Genomic DNA, 20,077 nt, shown 5'->3' on the forward strand with positions numbered 1-20,077 from the left:
TGTGTATTTTTTTTTTTCTAATCTATTTATTTTCTTAACTGATAAAAGGTTCAGAGGAACTTCTCAGCATCATCAGTGAAATTTCTAACAGGAACATTTACTAATGGAACTGAAGGTATTTGTGTGTGTCTGTGCATATACAAATTTAAATTAAATTTCATACAATTTAATTCTTATTAAATTTAAATTACAATTCCACTTTCTCCTGTCCCCTTGAAGTAGAATCCATGACATCTGAGTTTTCAGAATAGTTTCCATTATGAATTTTGTGTTTCTGCGCATTACTAGTGTTTGGGAGAAGCAAGTGCAGACTGCTCCACACAGGAAGGTCAGCCAGGAGGGGATGCCAATAATAAGTCTTACAGGCCCAACACTTCACCAGTAATACGTGAACATATTGACTAAAGAGTGAGATCCAGAGACAGTGACCAGCATAAGCCTCAGTCTGATGATAAATGTACCAATGCAGTAAATGTGAGGTTGAGGGAGAAAGTCAAGTCAGCAGATGTGGATCAGAATCAGAAGTGCTAACATGGTTGCTACACAGCTATAATGCACCACAGACAGGGTCTAGGTTGAAATCTTCATTTTGAAAGCACCTTCCAAAGGAAGGTGAGGCAAGCCCTCTGTTTCCCTCACTTTCCCTTTCTTTACAATAGCTCTTAACAACAAAGGAACTGATATTAGGCGCAGCTACTAAACTCAGAATCACAGAATGGTTGAGGGTGGAAGGAACCTCTGAAGGTCACCTAGTCCAACACTTTTCAAGGAAGGTTCAGTATTATTTATTGTTCAGCACTGCGTTCACTTGGGATTTAAACTTCACCAAAGATGGAAACTCCACAATCTCACTGGGTGGTGACTTGTTCCAATTTTCTATAACCCATACAGTTCATATTTTATCATTTAAATAGAATTCAGTGTGCTTCAGTTTGTTTCCATTGCCTCTTGTCCCTTTTTCACTTGGCATCATTGACGCCATCTTTACTCTTCTTTACAAGTTTCCACTCAGGACTTCTTTTCCCAGGCTGAATAATTCCAGCTCTCAGCCTCTCCCTGGGTATCAGATATTCTAACATCTTAATAGTTGTTATGGTCCTTTTCTGGTTTTGCTGCAATGTATCCAGGTCTTTCTTGCCTCTGGGGAGCCCAGAACTGGATGCAGCATTCTAGATATGGTTTCAATGGGGCTGAGTATAGGGAAAGTATGATCTCCTGGTGATGATGCTGTGTTTAATGTAGTCCAGGATGCTTTTGGCCTTCTTTAATGCAAAGATGTGTCTCTGGCTCAAAATGATCTTGTCCTCAAAGCCCTTCTCTGAAAAGTTGCTTGCAAAGCAGTTGGCCTCCAAACTTCCCTGCTAGTCTTAGGAGCTTGAGATTCTTGAAGGCAGGTTGCACTTGTAGAGACCAAGAGAGAGAAGACATTGAGTATCTCTGTCCTGTGCTCCAGTCAGCAGCAAGCTTGTGTTTCCACTAGTCTTCATTTTGCTGTGGAGATACCTATAAAGGTTCTGGTATTGACCATATGCAAGAAAACGTCTTTTTCCCAGCATTGAAACTGATTGTCTTCAGTGGTAGTTTCTGTCACTGGAGGTTTTTGAGACTGGTAAAGACTTGAGTAATGTGATCTGACATTGCAGCTGCTTTTACCGTAAAGTTGAACTGATCTCTAGAGGTTGCTTGCAACATAAATTTTTCAGTGATACTAATAATTGCAAATACCTTCTGTTTTAATTGGGTCAGAGAACAATAATAAGACATGTATTTTTATTATTTAGCGATAGTAAGAAATATTACAGATGTAGAATTGTTAAACTTTAAAATGTACCTATTTTAGGTAATTGTCCAGTCAAAAAGCATCCATCTGATCAGGAAATTATATCAGACCACAAAGAGAATGACATATCCAAGGTTTGTAGTCCATTTTAACTACTACAATATAAAGATACATTTGCAATCATATCATTAAACAACAAAGTGATGATACTCTGTCACTGTTTTGCCTTTATTTATTGACCTGATTGCAAGCATTTTCTGTGAGAAATATCAAAAGAGATTTTGTAAAAATCTACTGCTGTGTATATTGGTTAGAGTTATACGTACAGCTAGAATTCTATGTAAGTGTCATCCTGTTTGATCGCACATTTATGTAAGATAAGGTACTTTCTATATAATTTCTGACTTAGCAGAAATGTGATCTGAATGTTGCTGGTGCCATGCAAATAATTCAATCCATCGCAAGGTTTCTTTTCTTTACATTCAAAAATAATTAATTCTGCAGTTTTCTCTGACTTTATTTTTCTTACTGAAATGTACTTAAAAAGCAAGTAAGATACCTATATAAACACTGATGTTAAATGTTGCTACAGAAAACTTAACTTTTAGCATTTTCTTAAGTCGTCAGAAATCAAACCATCACTGAGTTTAGAGTAGTGAAAATCAGAACATTAGGACAAGGGCACTTAATTTTTTTTTTTTTTTTCCAATATCTTTTGCTTTTCAATCTTATTTCTGTCTGTCATTTTCTTGTGTGTGATGACATTCAGCTCAACTTTTCAGTTGAATGAGGCCTCTTTAGCATCAGTTAAAACTATTTCTGGTAGTTAGATCATACAGTAAACATTAAAAATGAATAAAGAACACAATCAAAACTAAATATAATCAAGGAACGCAGAAGTAAAATATACAGGTCGCTCCAAAAGTAATGTTTCCTATTTATTTCTGTAGAAACTATAATAGATAACATTAATTGATAGAGCAAATTCTGAGCTACAGAACACTGTTTTTATGAATAGCCACCACCAGGTTTACATTTTCATCAGCAGTGAACAAGAGCCTGCACGCCATGCTCAGGAAAGTCTGCACCAGTTAAGGTGACGCACTGTCACTGTTGCCACTGCTGAAACACACACCCATTACCTTGCTGTGCTCGTGTACAGTGTTTGGTCTCCATAAATGTTCAGCAAGCATCAGTGAATGTCAATGGGTGCCAATTTTTTCTATGTGAAGGAGTTCAATTTCATACCTCTGCTTCACATGCCTTTCCTCCCATGTCAAGGGACCATTTTGTCAGTGTGCCCCTCTGGTACTATCTGTCACATGGAAACAAAATGTAATTGGAATGCTGATGAGAAGGTCTATTGCCATACCACCACTATCTGCCTCTGATGTCATGGACCAACACAACAAAATAGGAAGCGTTACTTTCAGAGCAGCCATCATATAATCATGTTCATTTTAACTGTGAGTGTTGTCAACATTCTGAGCTTTTTGTTCTTACATGTTCTTTTAACTCCTTTGCACTCCTCCACAGCTATCTGTACGTGCCCAGCTTGGCGCTGCATCACAAAAATTGCTGAAGAAAGGAAAAAGTATTCCTGATGAATTACTAGTTGACATCCTATTGGAAGCCATTAAGTATGAAATTATGTAGCTTGCCTTACTTTACTTAGAATTATCCATTTTTTAGGGCCAGATTCAGCCATTTCTCTTTAGTCAGTGCATTATTGGAAAATTGGAATGTGCTATGGGAAAGTGGGACTGATCAGTTATTTAATGCCCATTTGAAAGAAGTAGAATCCAGCCCTAAATTTTAAAGGCATTACTGTACACCGTTGGCAGTAAGTGAAAAAATAAACAACTATCACATAGTCATTAGATGTAAGTAATGTCTATATTTTGTTTACCAGTTTTCAACTATTCAAAATATGCTAGCATTTTTCCTCTAGATTTATGTGAGATACATTATCTAAACATTCATATTTCAACAATTACTTGTTTTTTTCTCTTCTTGCATTACAGAAAATTATCTCAAATATGCTCATATGCAATTAGCTCTTAAGTTCTGACATGAATGTCATTTAGTTATATTTACTCCCATTTGTACTTTAATGTTATAAAACAGTTTTTACTACTTGTTTTTTCAGTGCAGAAGTTGGCACTTTTTGAAAGCAATGAAATTACATCTCTGCTCACAGTACAGCTCTATAAAGATTGTTTTTGAAAACTATCAAGAAGCAAATATTGTTCTGTTTATCATTTTTAACTCATTTTCATGCAATTTTCTGATATAAAGTCCATTGTTTCGCTATTTTGATCACGATGGTGTTCATTCATCAGCATATCTTATATACTGAATTCAGAATAAAAGACTACTAGGACAAGCTCTTCCTTAGGTGTTAATTTTATGCTATCAATTTTTCTATGGAAATGTCATTTTTCATTTACTTTTAGCCGCACACCACCAGAGAAGGGATGGATTTTGGATGGATTTCCAATGACAATTAACCAGGCAAGGCTATTTGAAAAAGCCTGTACAGGGATTGATACAGATGAAACGGAAGCAAAATATGTGAACTGTGGAAAGCTCTCACTTGTTACAGATCCTAGAACTCCTAACAAGCCTCCTGTTGCCTTACCTGCATTTGATGTTTCTATATTATTGGATATTTCAGACACCACAGTATTGAAACGTGTGGCTAGCTTGAAGTGTAAGTTTCTACATTTAAACAAAGTCAAATTACAAGCACATTTTTATGTAAGGGGAATATGAAGATTGTATAAATATGGAAACTTCTGAATTGTGAGTACTTTGCAATATGGTAGCAATTTGTGTATTTTAATTTAAAATACTAATATTTGTATTTTTATAATTATGAAGTTAGATTTCTTTTTTTGCTCTTATTTGCAAGAACTCTTTTAACTTTGTTCACTTGTCTAAAGATGTAGGACTGAATATAAGTAACACATTAATCACAAGCATTATTTCAGGTTTTACTTGTACTTAACAATTTTAACTTTACATTATGCTAATTCAAACAAAATAGCATTATTTTGCCATTTCTTTTTATCTCATGTTATCTCATCCATTCATTTTGAAATATCATCTTGAGTGCTTCCAAGTTATCCTGAATACTTATGTTTGTTTCAGTCAAAGGCAGATTATAAGTGTGCAAATTCATGTATATTTGTGGGTTTTTTTGTCCTGAAATTTCACTGAAGCTGAGGTAGCACAGAGGCTACTGTTAACTATCATATGAAGCAACAGTTGGGAAAAATGTAACTTACACCAGCTGCAGAAATATTATTCATTCCAAATGACCATTTCTAATTAGTGTTTTTCTCCAGTGGATACATTTGGAAAGAGGCATAAGGAATAGTAAATAAAGGGATGTGCTAACTTTTAATTTGCTCAGATACGCCAACATTCATTCCCCATTGATTACTGCCTTTATCTTGTCTTAGTCAATGAACAACCAAAAATAGTTGATTTAGACAAAAATGGCAAAAACAACAAAGGCTTTTTGAAAGCTGTTTTATTTCCAGACTTCTTATTTTTCATTGCTCTCACTCATCTTGGCAAAATACAAGTTCTTTTCACAAATATTTCCCATATTGTCTAGATTATAAGGAGGTTACTCTTCATTGTTTTCACTGCAGCACTTACATAGCACATGGCTTGAGCTGAACATTGTTTAGCTTTTATGTGTTGGCAGAAATGAGAATGTTGCAAATTGTGAGAGGTTTTTGCCAACTATATCATCAAGATATATGTATTGCACTTATATTCATGTTAATTTTAAGACATTTTGTGCCAAAACACTTTGAAGATATGATAGTACATGATATAGTCTCAGGAATCCAAAAAAGATATTGTTTCTTAAAATGTCTTGTGGTCATAGTCATAGAAACAAACAAAAAAACCACGTCAGAAATCTATAAAGATTAGTTTCTTTCTAATAAATTAAAGTTGTTTTTTTTCATCTTGAGGAGTCTCTGAGATAGAGGATACTTTTTCTTCAGATACAGTGGTATATCTATCCATTGCTCTTTTGGAAAGAAGTAGTTACTAAAAGGAAGATTCAAGTTAGACTGGAAAAAAAAAAACAGAAACACCTTCAAACTGTAAGAATATATATGCCTGAAATTGTCCACCCATCATATCTCTACAACTACAACTTTCTATGACTGCGAAGTATCAATTGGGAAATGTATTGTTATAATTGACTTTGCATTCAAAAATAAGTCTCCATATTCTTACCCAGCTCTATTTAGTGTTTCTCTGATTTATTTCTGTCCTTTCCTTTCTTTGAGGAAGCTTTTAAATTTTTAAGGGAAGAAATGTAGCATCAAGGAAATCTAGAAGCTTTCTTTTAAAGTAGTTATCTTATTTAGGTCCAGTAGCTACCTTTTCAACATACGCTCACTTATGCTGTTTTCCACAGCAGATAAATCAAAGCCCTCTCAAATTGAACAGGAGGACAACAGTCAAAATTCAGATGTTGAAATCATAGAAGAGATGACTGACTTAGCAAGGGACCAGGTGCTGCATAGGTATGTTTATTAAGTACAGTAAAGTTACTTCAGCCACATGATTAGGCATGTAATTAATCTGAAGCTCATATGTGATCTGTATTTGCACTATGAGTGCCTTATGTTAAGATTTTACTTAAGAATTTCTCTGACTGGAATCTAAGAGGTGCTTAGATTTTATGTAAATAATGCTAGAAGTTAGGAATTCTTATGTTTTGCTTTTCCAAGGTATTTTTTCAAGGAAATTTTATTTTCCAGGTATGAATTGAAAAAAATAAAATATGTATGTGTATATATGTACTTCAGAGAACCTCTTGTGCTTTTCTGTATTTCATTCTATCATTAGATTTAAAAAAAAAATTATATACTATTATTTAGATTTTGTATGTAGAGGAAAATTAAAAGCAGCAACTTTAGCTTTTAAGTTATAGAATCATAAAATCATTCAGGTTAGAAATACCTTAAAGATCATTGAGTACAACCACAACCTAACCATACTACCCTAACTAACAACCTTCCACTAAATCATGTCCCTGAGCACCACATCCAAATGGTTTTTAAACACATCCAGGGATGGTGATGCAGCCACCACCCTGGGAAGCCTATTCCAGTGCTTAACAACCCTTTCTGTAAAGAGGTTTTCCTGATATCCAACCTAAACCTCCCCTGGCGCAACTTGAGGCCGTTTCCCCTTCTCCTGTCACCTGTTATCAGTGACAAGACTGCAACCCTGCTCTCTCTGTAATACCTTTCAGATATTGGAAGAGAGCAATAAGGTCTCCCCTCAGCCTCTTTTTCTCCAGGCTAAATAGCCCCAGTTCCTTCAGTCTCTCCTCATAGGCCATATTCTCGAAGCTCTTCACAAGCCTTATAGCCCTTCTTTGGGCCTGCTCCAGCACCTCAATGTCCTTTTTGTACTGAGGTACCCAAAACTGAACACAGTACTTGAGGTGAGGCCATACCACTGCCAAGTACAGGGGCAGGATTACTTAACTGGTCCTGCTTACCATACCATTTCCAATACAAGCTAGGATGCCATCAGCCTCCTTGGCCACATGAGCACACAGTTGCTTTTAAATATTTGATAATATTAACTAGTTTAGACTATTATATTATTGGTTATTATTATTTTAGCCGTGATGCAAGGAAACATAGGCTTAACTTGTGATAAGAAAGAGTAAGAGCTATTTTCTTACTGAGAGGGTTTATATGGTTGGAAATTTGAATATCTTCAAAAGTACTGCCTGGATTTGCTTTAGTATTGGGTTAGATATTGTGGTCTTTCCTTTGTTTATTGTTTTAGGGAAAGTATTTTCCTGTAGTTATTTCAGTATTTCTATTTTAGAGGTCAATATCAATATCAATATCAGTATAACTTTTGCAGAATTTCAGGCTTCCTACACACATGGCCAAAATTAGAGAACTGGTTTTCAGACCATCAAAACACCCTAATGAAGGTCAATGCAGAGACAGAAGAAAGTATTGTATGCAAAACTGTAAAGGAAATTCTGATTGAAGAAATTGACAAAAAGCGGAATAAAAGTAAGTTTTCCCCTTCCTACTTTTTACAGTTCATTAAGAAAAGACTTTGCTTTTGATGGATAATACTAATCATTAAAATATAAAACTATGTGGAAAAACTAGCCATTTTCACCACACCTACAAGACTTCAGGGATTTATGAGTTATTGATAACTGCACTGCAATTTTGAAATTTTCTGTCATATTTTTTTACATTTTCACAGGATATGGACCAATTTCACATAGCTACAAAGATAATTTGAGAAAAGATTTCAAAATATTTAAAATAAACTGTCAGTTGGATATATTTAAATTCACTAAAGAATTACTAAATTCAGTCATTTCTTCCAGATTTAAATATTACAGCTAGCATCTACACTGTGTGGGATAGCACAATGACAAAGTAGGAAGGATAATTTGCCATTATAAACATATACTCATTTATCAGAAATGTAAAAACATGGATAACTCAGTGCACCATATTTGCATTTTTTTGGTGCATCTTATTGCATGTTTCTTCTTAATCCATGCAATTAACGTATGCACATATGCTTAATAAGAAGGGAAAAAGAGGAATTCCAAAGAAAAGGTTGCATCAAGTTAACCAGGATTAGATTTTTAATAACTTCAGAAATTATTAGAAGAAAAACTTGATGTGGCCTTCACCATATTATTATTTCTCAAGTCTCACATGGAAACCATGCTTATAACTGTTCATTAGTTAAGCAGAGTCCTTGGAATCATGATAGTTTTAATGAATCTCAGAATTGTATCAATACCAATGACTTTGCTTTACCTGGTAAAGAATGCTTTGCATAATCATACTAAAACACTATCTTACCTTTTCTCTCATAGAGATGGTTTTGGAAAAGTAGCAATCCTGCAAAGTAAAATCTAACTGGAAACAGATTTCTAAAAACTATGGCATCGCATATTTGATCAGCATATGTTCTAAAGACAAATACACAAATAATGAGATTCTGAATCTGCTATGTTGTCTGAATTTATCAGATTAGCATAAATATCTATTTCTGTTTACTAATACTTAAAATACTTATGGAGGTACTAATTGTACGTTTATACACAAGGGTCTGTACAAGAAAAATCACCAGAAGAAAAGGCTTTGCCAGTTAAACCTCAAGATCTGCTTTCTCCTATTTCTGTGACACCATCACTGATTAAGCCAGGAACAGCTGAATGGATTTATGTAGATGAGCCACTTCCCAAGGTATCTTCAGAATTAAAAGTCTTAGATATCAAAGTATATATTTACCTTTATGTTTTGTGCATATTCTACCTAAACTTTTTTTTTCTCAGCACATTATTTTCTTAAATATTTTTCAGTGAAAATTGCGCTAGTGCTGTGTAATAAGTACCTAGAAATAAAAATACTTTTTACTACCAAAATATATAAGGAAGAAACTTGAAAATTTTGATCATTGCCTTTTGCTAAATTCTTCACAGTGATGTTGAAGAACAGCGCACGAAGGCCAAAATAAAAATACTTTTTAATATAAGAAATACAAGCACAAGCTTGTTGGAGTCATATCATGACTCATCTACTCAGATTCTTGTCTTTGGCAGTGGCTGGGCACTGGTCCTGGAGAAAGAATGCAAGAATGGCAAGAGCGTGCACTGATATTTCTCCTAGGATACTTTCCTCTAACACTCTCCAGGACATCTTTTTATCTCTAGTAAAATGAAATGTATGGGATTCCCAAGATAAGTTTATATGTATATCTTTGTATTCAGTAAATCTCAACAGGGTTTTTTCCCATGATTGTCTTTTTTCTTTTTTTGGAATCAATTTACTTCATAGTCTCCATAGTATAGTGTTTTTATGTGATTATTTAGTGGTTTTATGATTTTTGGTTATCAATATTCCACGTGATACCATCATGTGGCACTGGGAGTTAAAGAGTTAATGCTCCAGTTCCGGGCACCTGTCTGGAAGAGCTGCATACTGCAGAACACTTTGCATTCAGAGACGACATATAACCCCTGGCAAGGTCACAAGACCTCCCTTTTTTTTTCAGCTCTTCTCCGTGCTGCTTGACCCAACTGCACATCTCACCTCAGTGTTATAGTGAGGCCTTTCCACCTGTTGGACTCCCTCTCTCGTTATAATTGATTTGTTAGCTTCAATTCCTCTTATGTTGTAGTATATTCTATTATAATGTGTTATCTTGCATTCCGATACCATTTTTAGTAAATTAGTTTGTTTCTCCTCAGATTGTTGCTGCTGTTTTTAATTTTTTGGGGTCCCCTGTTTCCCCTTTCCAGAGGTGTGGATTCGTGAATCTCTCCGCCCTGCAAGTCATGGAACCAGGCCGAACCAGCCCGAAAACTATTGACATATATCCTGTATAATTACACTTTTTATGACGAGAAAAGAAATAACACATTGCTTTATATCTATTTACTTGGTTTACTGGATGACCCTAAGTTCTTGTATTGTGTGATTCAACGAATAATAATTCTGTATTCAACCTGTGAAGATATTTGTAATGTTGCAGGCATCTATCACATACCCTTCTTCATTTTGCCTCGGTGATGCTTTTCAAATCAAGACATAATGTTAACTCTACTCAGGCAGAAATAATTCAACATATTCAGTCATGATTTTTACCTTTTGGTCTGTCTGTTCTAGTTTTACTAATTTTTTTTTTATTTTTTTATTTTTTTTGATGGGAAGATGGGTCTGCATGCAGTAACTGAGATAAAGATTTGAAGGATTCTTAATGATGCTTTGTATTTTGTTCTGTAGTCTGTTCCTTATGTTTCCCAGTTTTGACTTTATGACTGCAGTTAACTGGCATATGCTGTGAATCTCTTCCTGAGTGATTAAAGTCTGCAACTCAACTTGTTGCCTTTCCACTAGTCATGCAATTCTCTGGCATTGTTTGACAGTCAGTCAGTAAAATGCTTGTGAAACACTTGACAGTCACTTTTAATTTTCACTAGTTTAAACAATCGTGTACTGCCTAACAACTTTCTGAATTTATGAATGAATCAAAAAACACAGATATCAGCAGTATTTTGGGGGAACTTCCTGTTCATTTTGAATATTGCCACATTTTTTTTCAAAGAAATGCATAGGGTAACTTAACATAAACAGGATAAGTTTATAATTAGTCGATGATGATTCTAAAACAAAATACAAAATGAAAGAAGTCCGTAGTATGATATCATGAAATAATCTGTTATTTGCTCATGATACATCTAATTGAGTCGCCAAGAAATGTATTGATTTTGATGTTTTTTAAAATATTCACAGGAGATACCTGATTTTTTAGTACCTTATTGGGAAATGGTAGAAAATGTGTATGTGAATACCACCAAAACTGTACTTAGATGTCTAAGGGATGAACAGTACTCCATGATATATTACTTAGCAGATATTAGGTGAGTAGAAATAGTTTAGTATTTCAAATATCCATATTTTATATTTTTCCTCTGCTATTCTATCTGTTTTGTAACATTAGTTTTGTCATAATTTACAGAAAAAATTTCCAAGATTATTTAAAGCATCCAGATCATAAGCAGGAGTTTGTATCCCAGTGGCAATCAGATTTTAATTCAATTTCTGATGACCTACGGGAAGATGAGGAAACTAAAGCAGAACTACACCAAAGAATAACTGTAAGTAAATTGAAGAAGAAACAATAGGACCTATGAAGCACTATCCATGTTAAAGAAAAAATGGAATGGAGCCTTGTAAATAGAATAATGTTTAAACTATGACTTAATTTCTCAGAATTGTTTGTATTGCGCATCCCCTTTCTCTTTATGTTTGCATTCATTATCAAACCATTTAAGTAGAAAGTTGCTGATGCTGTTACGAACTTAGCTATTGGTGTTCTAATTCTATGTCTAGCTTCAATAGATCTCTGCCTGGGGAAAGCAATGCAGCCTAACTCTGTCCTTTATATTTATCATAGGCCTCTGGATTATATTGTCAGGCTCATTTGTAAAGCTATTTTCTGTCATTTGTCTGTAATCATAGAAGTCTTGGACCAGGCTTTGACATTTATAACAATTTAGAAAAAACACACCTACAATAAATGAGTGTGTGTCTCATGGACAGGCAAAAATATAGTTTCTAATAGTAAAAAAATGTATTTACAGTTTTTTCATAGTTATTTCTCATATTTTATTTTGTATTTTAGGACTTAAGAGATCTTCTCTGGGATATCTGTGATAAAAGAAGAGAAGAAGCAGAGCAGGAACGTTCTGATATCATGAATGATGGCTGGTTGCGAGATCATAAGGGGATTGCAATAAACCATTTTTTTTCACTTATGCAGGTAAGGTACAGAGCTCTACTATGGAGTTTGCAATTGAAGGAGGCATTGAATTAGATTTGAAAGACAGTAAGCCTCAGAGGAGTTTCACACATTTGGCTCTGAATATGTTAGGAATCAATAGTTAGATGAGCAAATGTTCATGCTGCTTCTAACCTTGTCTAGAAAGCCTAGAGACAGTTAGTCTAGAGATCAGGAGTAGATGGCATTCCTCATGTTTAACCATTTAACAGGCAAAAAACTTTAAGAAAAATACAATTACTGTTGTCCACTGTCATGCATTTTCAATCTGTGATGGGTAGTGCTGCTTTTTCAGTTTTATCAGCCCAGTGAATTTCTTGAGTTTTGTAACAGAGATGTTAGAACTATTTATATTTCCGTAGTCATATTTACATCATCTCTTTTTTATGGATTACAAAATTTACCGCTGTTGTAGACCTACGTACTGTTAAGGTAGTCTTGTATTTCCCAAATCAAAAAATTATGTCAATTGTAACTTGAAATTTTACCTATAGTCTAAAAAAAAAGTTGCAAGGAGTTTTTTGGAGAAAATTGTGTTTGTTTTCCTTGAGAAAACTCATTCAAATCTTTCACAGGTAAGTTTTTATGAAATCATCTTCACTTTATTGGATCTCTCCTTCGCCACATTACGCCTTTCCTCTCATTCAGTGACACCATGAATTACTTCAGTTCTTGAAGTAAAGTAAGATTTATTTTCCTGTGACTGCCTTTGTAGGTGCATAAATTAGACTTAGGGATGGAATGGAATGGACAGGCTTGTCTGTAAATGGAGTGACTTTGTTGTGAAAGTCTGGGTAACTTTAAAGGAGGCAATGAAGAAAGCGTTTTAAATACATGCCATGTTATGCTAATTTAGTTGAAAAACCAGGCCAGTAAAACTGCAAAACTAAAAATGTAAACCATATGTTATTTTTCTGTTTGAGAAACGGTCAAAAATAGACTTCTTTGGTCTTGAGCTCTCTTTCTGTGGGTTTTTCTGTGGGAAGTTAAACCCCACGTGGTTCTGTTACTCTATAAAAAATAGATTTGTGTAAATTCTGCTTAAGAAAGTCTTAACTTTAGTAAGGTTAAATCAGATTACTCTCCACCTTTCTCTGTGCACTGTAATAGAAGATATTTTCTCTGCTTATGGATAAGAGCTGCTTTACACCACAAAGGTTTTATTCTTTGTTTTGTGAATGTGGTTTTGTGCATTTTCCCATGAATATTTTGCACTGTTTTGGCAGTTAGAAGCTAACATTTGTCTGTATCAATAAATCAAAACATGACAGGTGTTAAATGTTTTTTGAATCTTACTTGATTTCTCCTGAGAGAATTCGCAGAAAAAGATCTTCAAGATACTTAGCTCTGTAAAGCCTGTTAATTTCTTTGACGAGGATAAACTGTATGGCTTTTTACATTGTTTTTTCCATCACTTAACTCTTTTTATGAGTTAACTCTTTTTTTATGTTAACAAGGATTTTGATTATTTCAAACAAAGCAATTTCCATAATTTGTTGGTACTTGTATACTTGCTAGTATAGAAATAAACATAAGTCCAAATATATTATATTTCAATTTAATGTGTCAAACATTATTTAGTGCAAATACTTTTTTGTATTCTAACAAGATTTTTATTATTGTTAGAAATACCTGTGTGAAAATTAATAAATTTTGAAGACATTGATGTGAGTAAAAGTATGCATTAAATACTATAAAAATTCAAACAAATGTAGTTGTTTGTTGTTTTCCCTGTAACTCTTGTTATTTGGAATTGCTTTTGCCACTATGTATATAAAAATGTAATAGAACTTGTTTTGAATTTCAATCTTTCTGTCCTTTCTTACTGAGGTTGAAGTGGATCGTTTCCAAGATACGAAGAGACTTCTTCATGACTATTATAGAGCAATGGAAGGAAAAATCCCAACAGAGGACAGACAAGATTTTACTAGACTCCCATTGCTAGATATTGTCGATAAAGAGCAGAAAGAAGATCAGAATGAATCAAGAAGGTAGAAATACACTATTAATTATACAAACATCAACAATTATAATGCACTCATAGCTTTGTGGGTACATGTGGAAATAAATGTGGGTATATTTCAAAGGATGGAGAAATAAATTTATATTTAATGTTTAAATTGTGATTATAGTTAAACTGATCTTGAATCATCTTATAGGATTCATTTATCCTTAAATTTTGACTGATTAACCCTCATCATTTTCACTAGTACATCTCTGAATTATAAAGCATTTTGAAAGCTGCCTTAGAAAGAAATTTGCTATAGGAATATTTCCTACTTCCCTCTGTATTGCTGACAGCTTTCAGCACAGTTATCACAAAACTAAGCTAATATTATTTTAGACCATCAATGTGCTTTAAATTTGCACAAACAAACATAATTTAATGACTCAAGTAATAACAAATATAAATCAGAACATCCTAGAAACATTAATTCTGTACTAAAGGTAAGGGATACTGTTAAATAATTTCACAATATCAAAAATTCCATCAATAGTAAAACCTTTTGTAATTACCTACAGTTTTCATTTAGAAAGTAATGAGGTTACGCTTCTAGCTCATTTGGAATATATCATCAGATCACACAGTCATTTGACTTATTTTTATCCATCTATATTACTCTTTATCTTCTGTCTTTAAACTAGCCAATTTTCCTGTCATCCACATGTTTTATCTCTTTTGGTCCTAAGTCCATCCTTTTTCTGTTACTACAGCAAATTTTGCAAATAGCATTCTCATTCTCATGACATGTTCTCTAATGTCAACAAATTACCTCTTTATAAAAGGGGAAATGATTTATGCCTTGTATTTTATTTTTCAGGATTCCTCTAGTTTCTTATAAACTGCCTTCACTGGAAACAAATATTACCAAGTCAAAAAGCAAGGCAACTCTACTGAAGAATGTTAAAGATGAGAATTTTTCTGAAAATGTAGTGGTTGCTTTTGGGAAAGATGAAACTGTTATTTCTGATACATGGCAAACAGCAGTAACAGCAGTATCAGATATGGTAGGGACTGTTTTATTTAAATAGATATCTATGGGTAGGACAGTCAAGGCCTTCCATTCAGCATGCATGCAGCCTTTACAATGTGTATGTTAGTTTCACATCTATTACTGAATCACAGAAGAGTTTTCAATTAGCAATGGTTGTGCCTCAAGTTAACGTCATCTACTATATTTCCATTGAAAATATTTGTATTTCTGTAAGAAAGGTGTTAAGATCTGTGCATTATCAGATCTGCAGTGCCTTTGAATTTTCATTCTGCATTCAAATACTTTGAATGTTGGTTCTATATGTTTGCTTTTCCCATGATAAACTTTTCCCTTATTTCTCAATAGAAATATAAAAAGGACATGTTAAATCATGGGATGCAACTTTTGCTCAAAACTTTCACAACTTCAAAAGCTGTGGTAACATTCTCTTTTATACATAAGTTAATTATGTTGCTTGTCAAATTGTTGATTCCAAGCTTGTTTTTTGTCTTTTTATTTTGGTCATTTTAAAATGCATAGACTTTTGCACTCTTATAGTAGCTTACATTCTTAGATTTCACATCTGATTCTTATATTCACACCTTTCCCTTCAGCGAATTTAGTGAGGTTACAAGAATTAGAACTACTGTTTTTGCGTTGAATTTTTCCAGTACAATTTTATTTTTTGATAAATAATCATAATGTAACCAATACATTACTTAAAATATCTCTTAATTATATATGTTAGTCATTGCAAGTAGTTGCAGTAAATTTAGTCTATTTAAAACAATAATTGCATAATATTGATAACATCTATTTGACTGTGTGAATATGGTATAAAGGTAAGAGCAGAAGTACAGTCAAAAGAAGTGAAGGAAGAAGGAGAAAAGCAGCTACAAGTAAAAGAAGATCTGAAGTCTTCTCACACAGTGTCAAGCAAGTCAACTGGGAAAGATACCAAAGACACCAAAAAATCCCCCAAATCACCTACTAAAAAGAAAGGTATTTGAAATACTGACTTTGTTATAGGACTGCTTGAAATTACTGAAACGTAGATATGACAATCATTTTGAAAGGGATAACCTATGATGTTTAATTTGCATTTAATTTCTTCCTTGACATGTTAAATGTGATATAAAAACGTGAAAAGCTGATAGTCATAAAGGAATGCAAAAGCTGCTGAATGACTGTTGGGTTTCTTTAGTTATATGTGATATTGTTGCTATTTTCTAAGAATTAATAGTCAAAATGGAACTTCAAAAGTTGATATGAAATCTTTCATGCATAATTTCATGCAACCTTCAAAAGCAACATAATAAAATAACACTTTTATAATATCTATGCATAGCTATATAGGTTAAAACAAGATTTGCTCCAGAAGGAACACCTATCACTCAGAGTAAGCTTGTTTATGTGCCAGTTGTTATAAACTGGTAAATTTTAAGATCAAAGGATCTGTTTTGACTCATGACAGAGACGTTTGTATTCAGCAATGATATTCCATTCAGAAATACATTTTAGAGTGTTGTTTTAAATTTTTTAATTTTTAAAACAAATGAATATGTTGGAGTGGTTTTATGCAGTCTTAGCATGTTTTGCAAATGTAGATCATATGTGAAGAAATCTTCCTGGTACATTAACATAAGCAATCTGAGTAACCTTGTATTTGTATGCTCATGAAGAATCATATCAAGTAAGATGGAAAGTAACATTTCAAAAATGTCTTATGAGTGCCTGTGTGCAGACACAAATTTACCAGCAAAGTCCGAAGATTTTGAGGGAGACTATTTTTTTTTTTTGCAGGATCTTCTTCTACTGCCTCTGCAGCTGAAGGCAGTCCAGTTCCTTTAACCTCTGAAGAACTGAAGAAACAAAAACTGACACTTAAAATACAGCAAGAATACTTTGCTGCCCTGAAACATGAGGGTATGTTTCTATTTGGTGTTGATCATTCTTCCTAATTTAGGTATTGTGATAGTCAAGTTTCTGCAGTATAGAATGCAAAATACTAATTGAAACAAAGTCGAACAGTGAATATGCTTATTTTCAAGATCGATAATAGTATATAGATTCTGGTACTCTTCTCTTATTCTTCCTTTCTAAGGCTCTTAATGTCTTTTAGTGCCTGTTTCATGTCTCTGTCAGTGCATTAACTAAGCTGTCTTTTCATCTGCTTGATATCCTTTTCCCCTTTGACATTGTAATTTTTACTCATTTTCTGTATTAGTCTCAGTGAGAGACTCTCAGTTCTTCCCATTCTGAATTTTGAAATTCTCAAAGTTTTAAAAAATTTAATGTGAGTACTCAGCATAATTTTGGTAGAGATTATTTTCTTAGTGCTCATTAACCAAACTCTTTTCTAATGCAACCTGGGAATTAGAGTGTGAAATAGGTATGTGTAGGAAGCTTCAGGAAACAAACAAACAAACAATCAAGCAAACAATGAGCTTGATTTTAAACAGCTGGAAGTTAGGGTAAAGATGAAGAAAATATTTTTATTATGAGCAACGTATATAATGAATTAGAAATGTTTTCTTTAAAATTTATCTGTATCGTGATACACTCACATCATTAAGCTTCTAGATCTGATTGCTATGTAGCATTTTGTTTTATGTCATGTATGCTTAAACATCCCCTGAAGCTCTGCTTCAGTTTTATCAAGCTATTTTTTATTTTTTCCAGTGCTTCTAAAATGCACACTTTTGTAAAACACATGGTGCAATTAGGATGATTCTGAAAATTTAGTCGTTCAAAATTCTGAGAACCTAAAGAAAAATTTTGCTGCCTAAATACAGATTATTGTGTTGAACTTCATATGCTTAAAAACTGTTTTCTTCAAAATTTTATAAATAATAATTACTTATAATAATAATAATAATATTTTAACAGAGAAAGCTACAAAAACTCGACTAAAACTTATAAAAGAAAAAGCTTTAGCATATGTTGAAGAGTTAACAATGAAAGCAGAAGAAACTTATAAAGATATGGAAAAGTGGCTTGGAGCAAGATTCCTAGCAGAAATGTCCAGGTAATGTAACTCCAGTTTTGAACAGGAATATATTTTTTAAATTGAGGGCTAGTAAAGATGTTTATATAGGAACAAATAATATGTAAAACGTATGTAGAAGACAATAATTTCATGTGCTAGAGTTTAATTTTAAACTAAATAGCTGAGTAGTAATGACAGGTTTCTTGGATGATTAGCAGGTTCTGCAGACTATACTAGAGGTGTTACCAGTTCTTCTGTTTTTCCAGACTAAAGATTTAGCATATGGATTTATGAGCATCACCAGATACCTGGATATTTTGCTCTTTAGCAGTATCACTACTTGTGATACTTGGGTTCTGTCACTTTGGGAGTGGGTTGATTTTTTGTGGTTTTTTGTTTTTTTTTTTTCTTTTTTTTTCCTTGTACTATACATATGCTGGAAATCTCTACCTGCTGTTATTACCACCATGTGTAACCTTTATCAAAAATATTTCAAGGTTGATTGAAAAAAATAATCCTAACCTTGGCTATTTTTCTGTCCTAGTAATTAAAATATACTTGGGGCCGCTATATGACCCTTAGGCCATCTGTCTATGTCCACATCATTGAAGTATTTCATTCTCCATTACACCTTTCAAAGGTATCACTTTGCCTTTTGGAAAACGTTTTTGGTGTTTTTGGCTTGTACTGACTTTTAAACCATACTTGGGACAGTGCTAGATGGTACAACTGGAGGGCAGGCCCAAGACAAGAAACAGAAATATAGGATATGAAAGCTCTAACAGGCAGTCACTCAAAGTGTCTGAACTATATGTGCTAGCTTGTTCTGTTGGCTCTCCTGACAACAGCAGTGACACACAAGGACATATACAAAGACAGCACCTGTTGGACAGTATGAGTACGCCATCACATTTTAAACAGGAGTCCATATGCTCCACCAGAATGCTACTCTGGAAAGTGCTCTATCCGGGATTTATTTATTGGCAAGGGGCAAGACATTGAGATAGCCTAAAGGATGATTACAAATGGAACATGTATGCACTGTCTGTATGAAATTTAATAATAAAGAGTTTCATCCTTTTGTGTTTTTCTATCCGGTCTCTTCTGTGGCTACCATTTGCCTAAATTTCTTATCAGGCTTAAAACTACTTGCAGCCAGAGAAGGAATACACTTGATATTGATTTTGCTGAGTACTGAATTCACAAGGGATTTGTAATTCTTGCTTCAGAACACACTAAAAGTGCTAAAAATTGAATCTGTTATCAGTATCCTCTATGAAAAATAATTGTTTTCTGCATTTATATTTTTGCAGTGTTGAAAAGCTGATTGAGGTAGGACGGCACCATATTGAAAGTTCTAGCAAAATCCAGTATGAAATGAATTTAGAAGAAACAGATTTCTTCATCAGCACTGATGTAAAAGTGATTCCTGATCCTGTTCCTCCACCACAAGTTCCACTAATAGAGACTTCTGAAAGTAGTACTTTAACTATTTCACAACTTAACACACTTCGTAAACATTTTCTACAAGTGGCACCTAAAGGTAGATAAAAATTTATTTTTCACTCCTGAAAAGCTGCTAGTTGTGTAACTGAAATTTAAAGTAACTGCCAGAACTAATGCCAAAGATTAGTCACCTATATTGTTAAAGATCATACCACTATAAACAATTGTGCTACGTTTAGAAGGAAAGCCCCTGTGTAGAATAGTAAAATATGACATACTAGACCACTTGAAATCTTTTAGTATCTTTGTTATGGGCTTTTTATATTTTCAAGACTATGTTTTTAATATTCTTAATAGGTTGGATATCAAGAAAGGGTTCTTTACAGAAATGGTTGTTAAGCACTGAAATAGGCTCCCCAGGGAGGTGGTTAAGTGACCATCCCTGGATGTGTTTAAGAACTGTTTGGACGTGGTGCTCAGGGACATGATTTAGTGGTGGGTTGTTAG

General features: G+C 33.7%; 1 protein-coding gene across 1 annotated transcript; it reads left to right on the forward strand.

Annotated features, from left to right (window-relative positions):
• Positions 1-51: 51 nt before the first annotated feature.
• LOC104914840 (sperm flagellar protein 2-like) lies at positions 52-19,872 on the forward strand. The gene is made up of 16 exons (XM_010725340.3): positions 52-115; positions 1,841-1,914; positions 3,317-3,420; positions 4,237-4,493; positions 6,228-6,336; positions 7,700-7,857; positions 8,924-9,063; positions 11,113-11,240; positions 11,339-11,477; positions 12,005-12,142; positions 13,991-14,151; positions 14,983-15,169; positions 15,978-16,137; positions 16,939-17,061; positions 18,025-18,163; positions 19,438-19,872. Exons 4-16 carry the CDS (start codon positions 4,280-4,282, stop codon positions 19,673-19,675), a joined length of 2,034 nt encoding a protein of 677 aa, XP_010723642.1. The 5' UTR covers positions 52-115; positions 1,841-1,914; positions 3,317-3,420; positions 4,237-4,279; the 3' UTR covers positions 19,676-19,872.
• Positions 19,873-20,077: the final 205 nt, after the last annotated feature.

The sequence above is a fragment of the Meleagris gallopavo genome, chromosome Z (genome assembly GCF_000146605.3).
Source record: "Meleagris gallopavo isolate NT-WF06-2002-E0010 breed Aviagen turkey brand Nicholas breeding stock chromosome Z, Turkey_5.1, whole genome shotgun sequence".
Taxonomy (NCBI): Eukaryota; Metazoa; Chordata; class Aves; order Galliformes; family Phasianidae; genus Meleagris; species Meleagris gallopavo.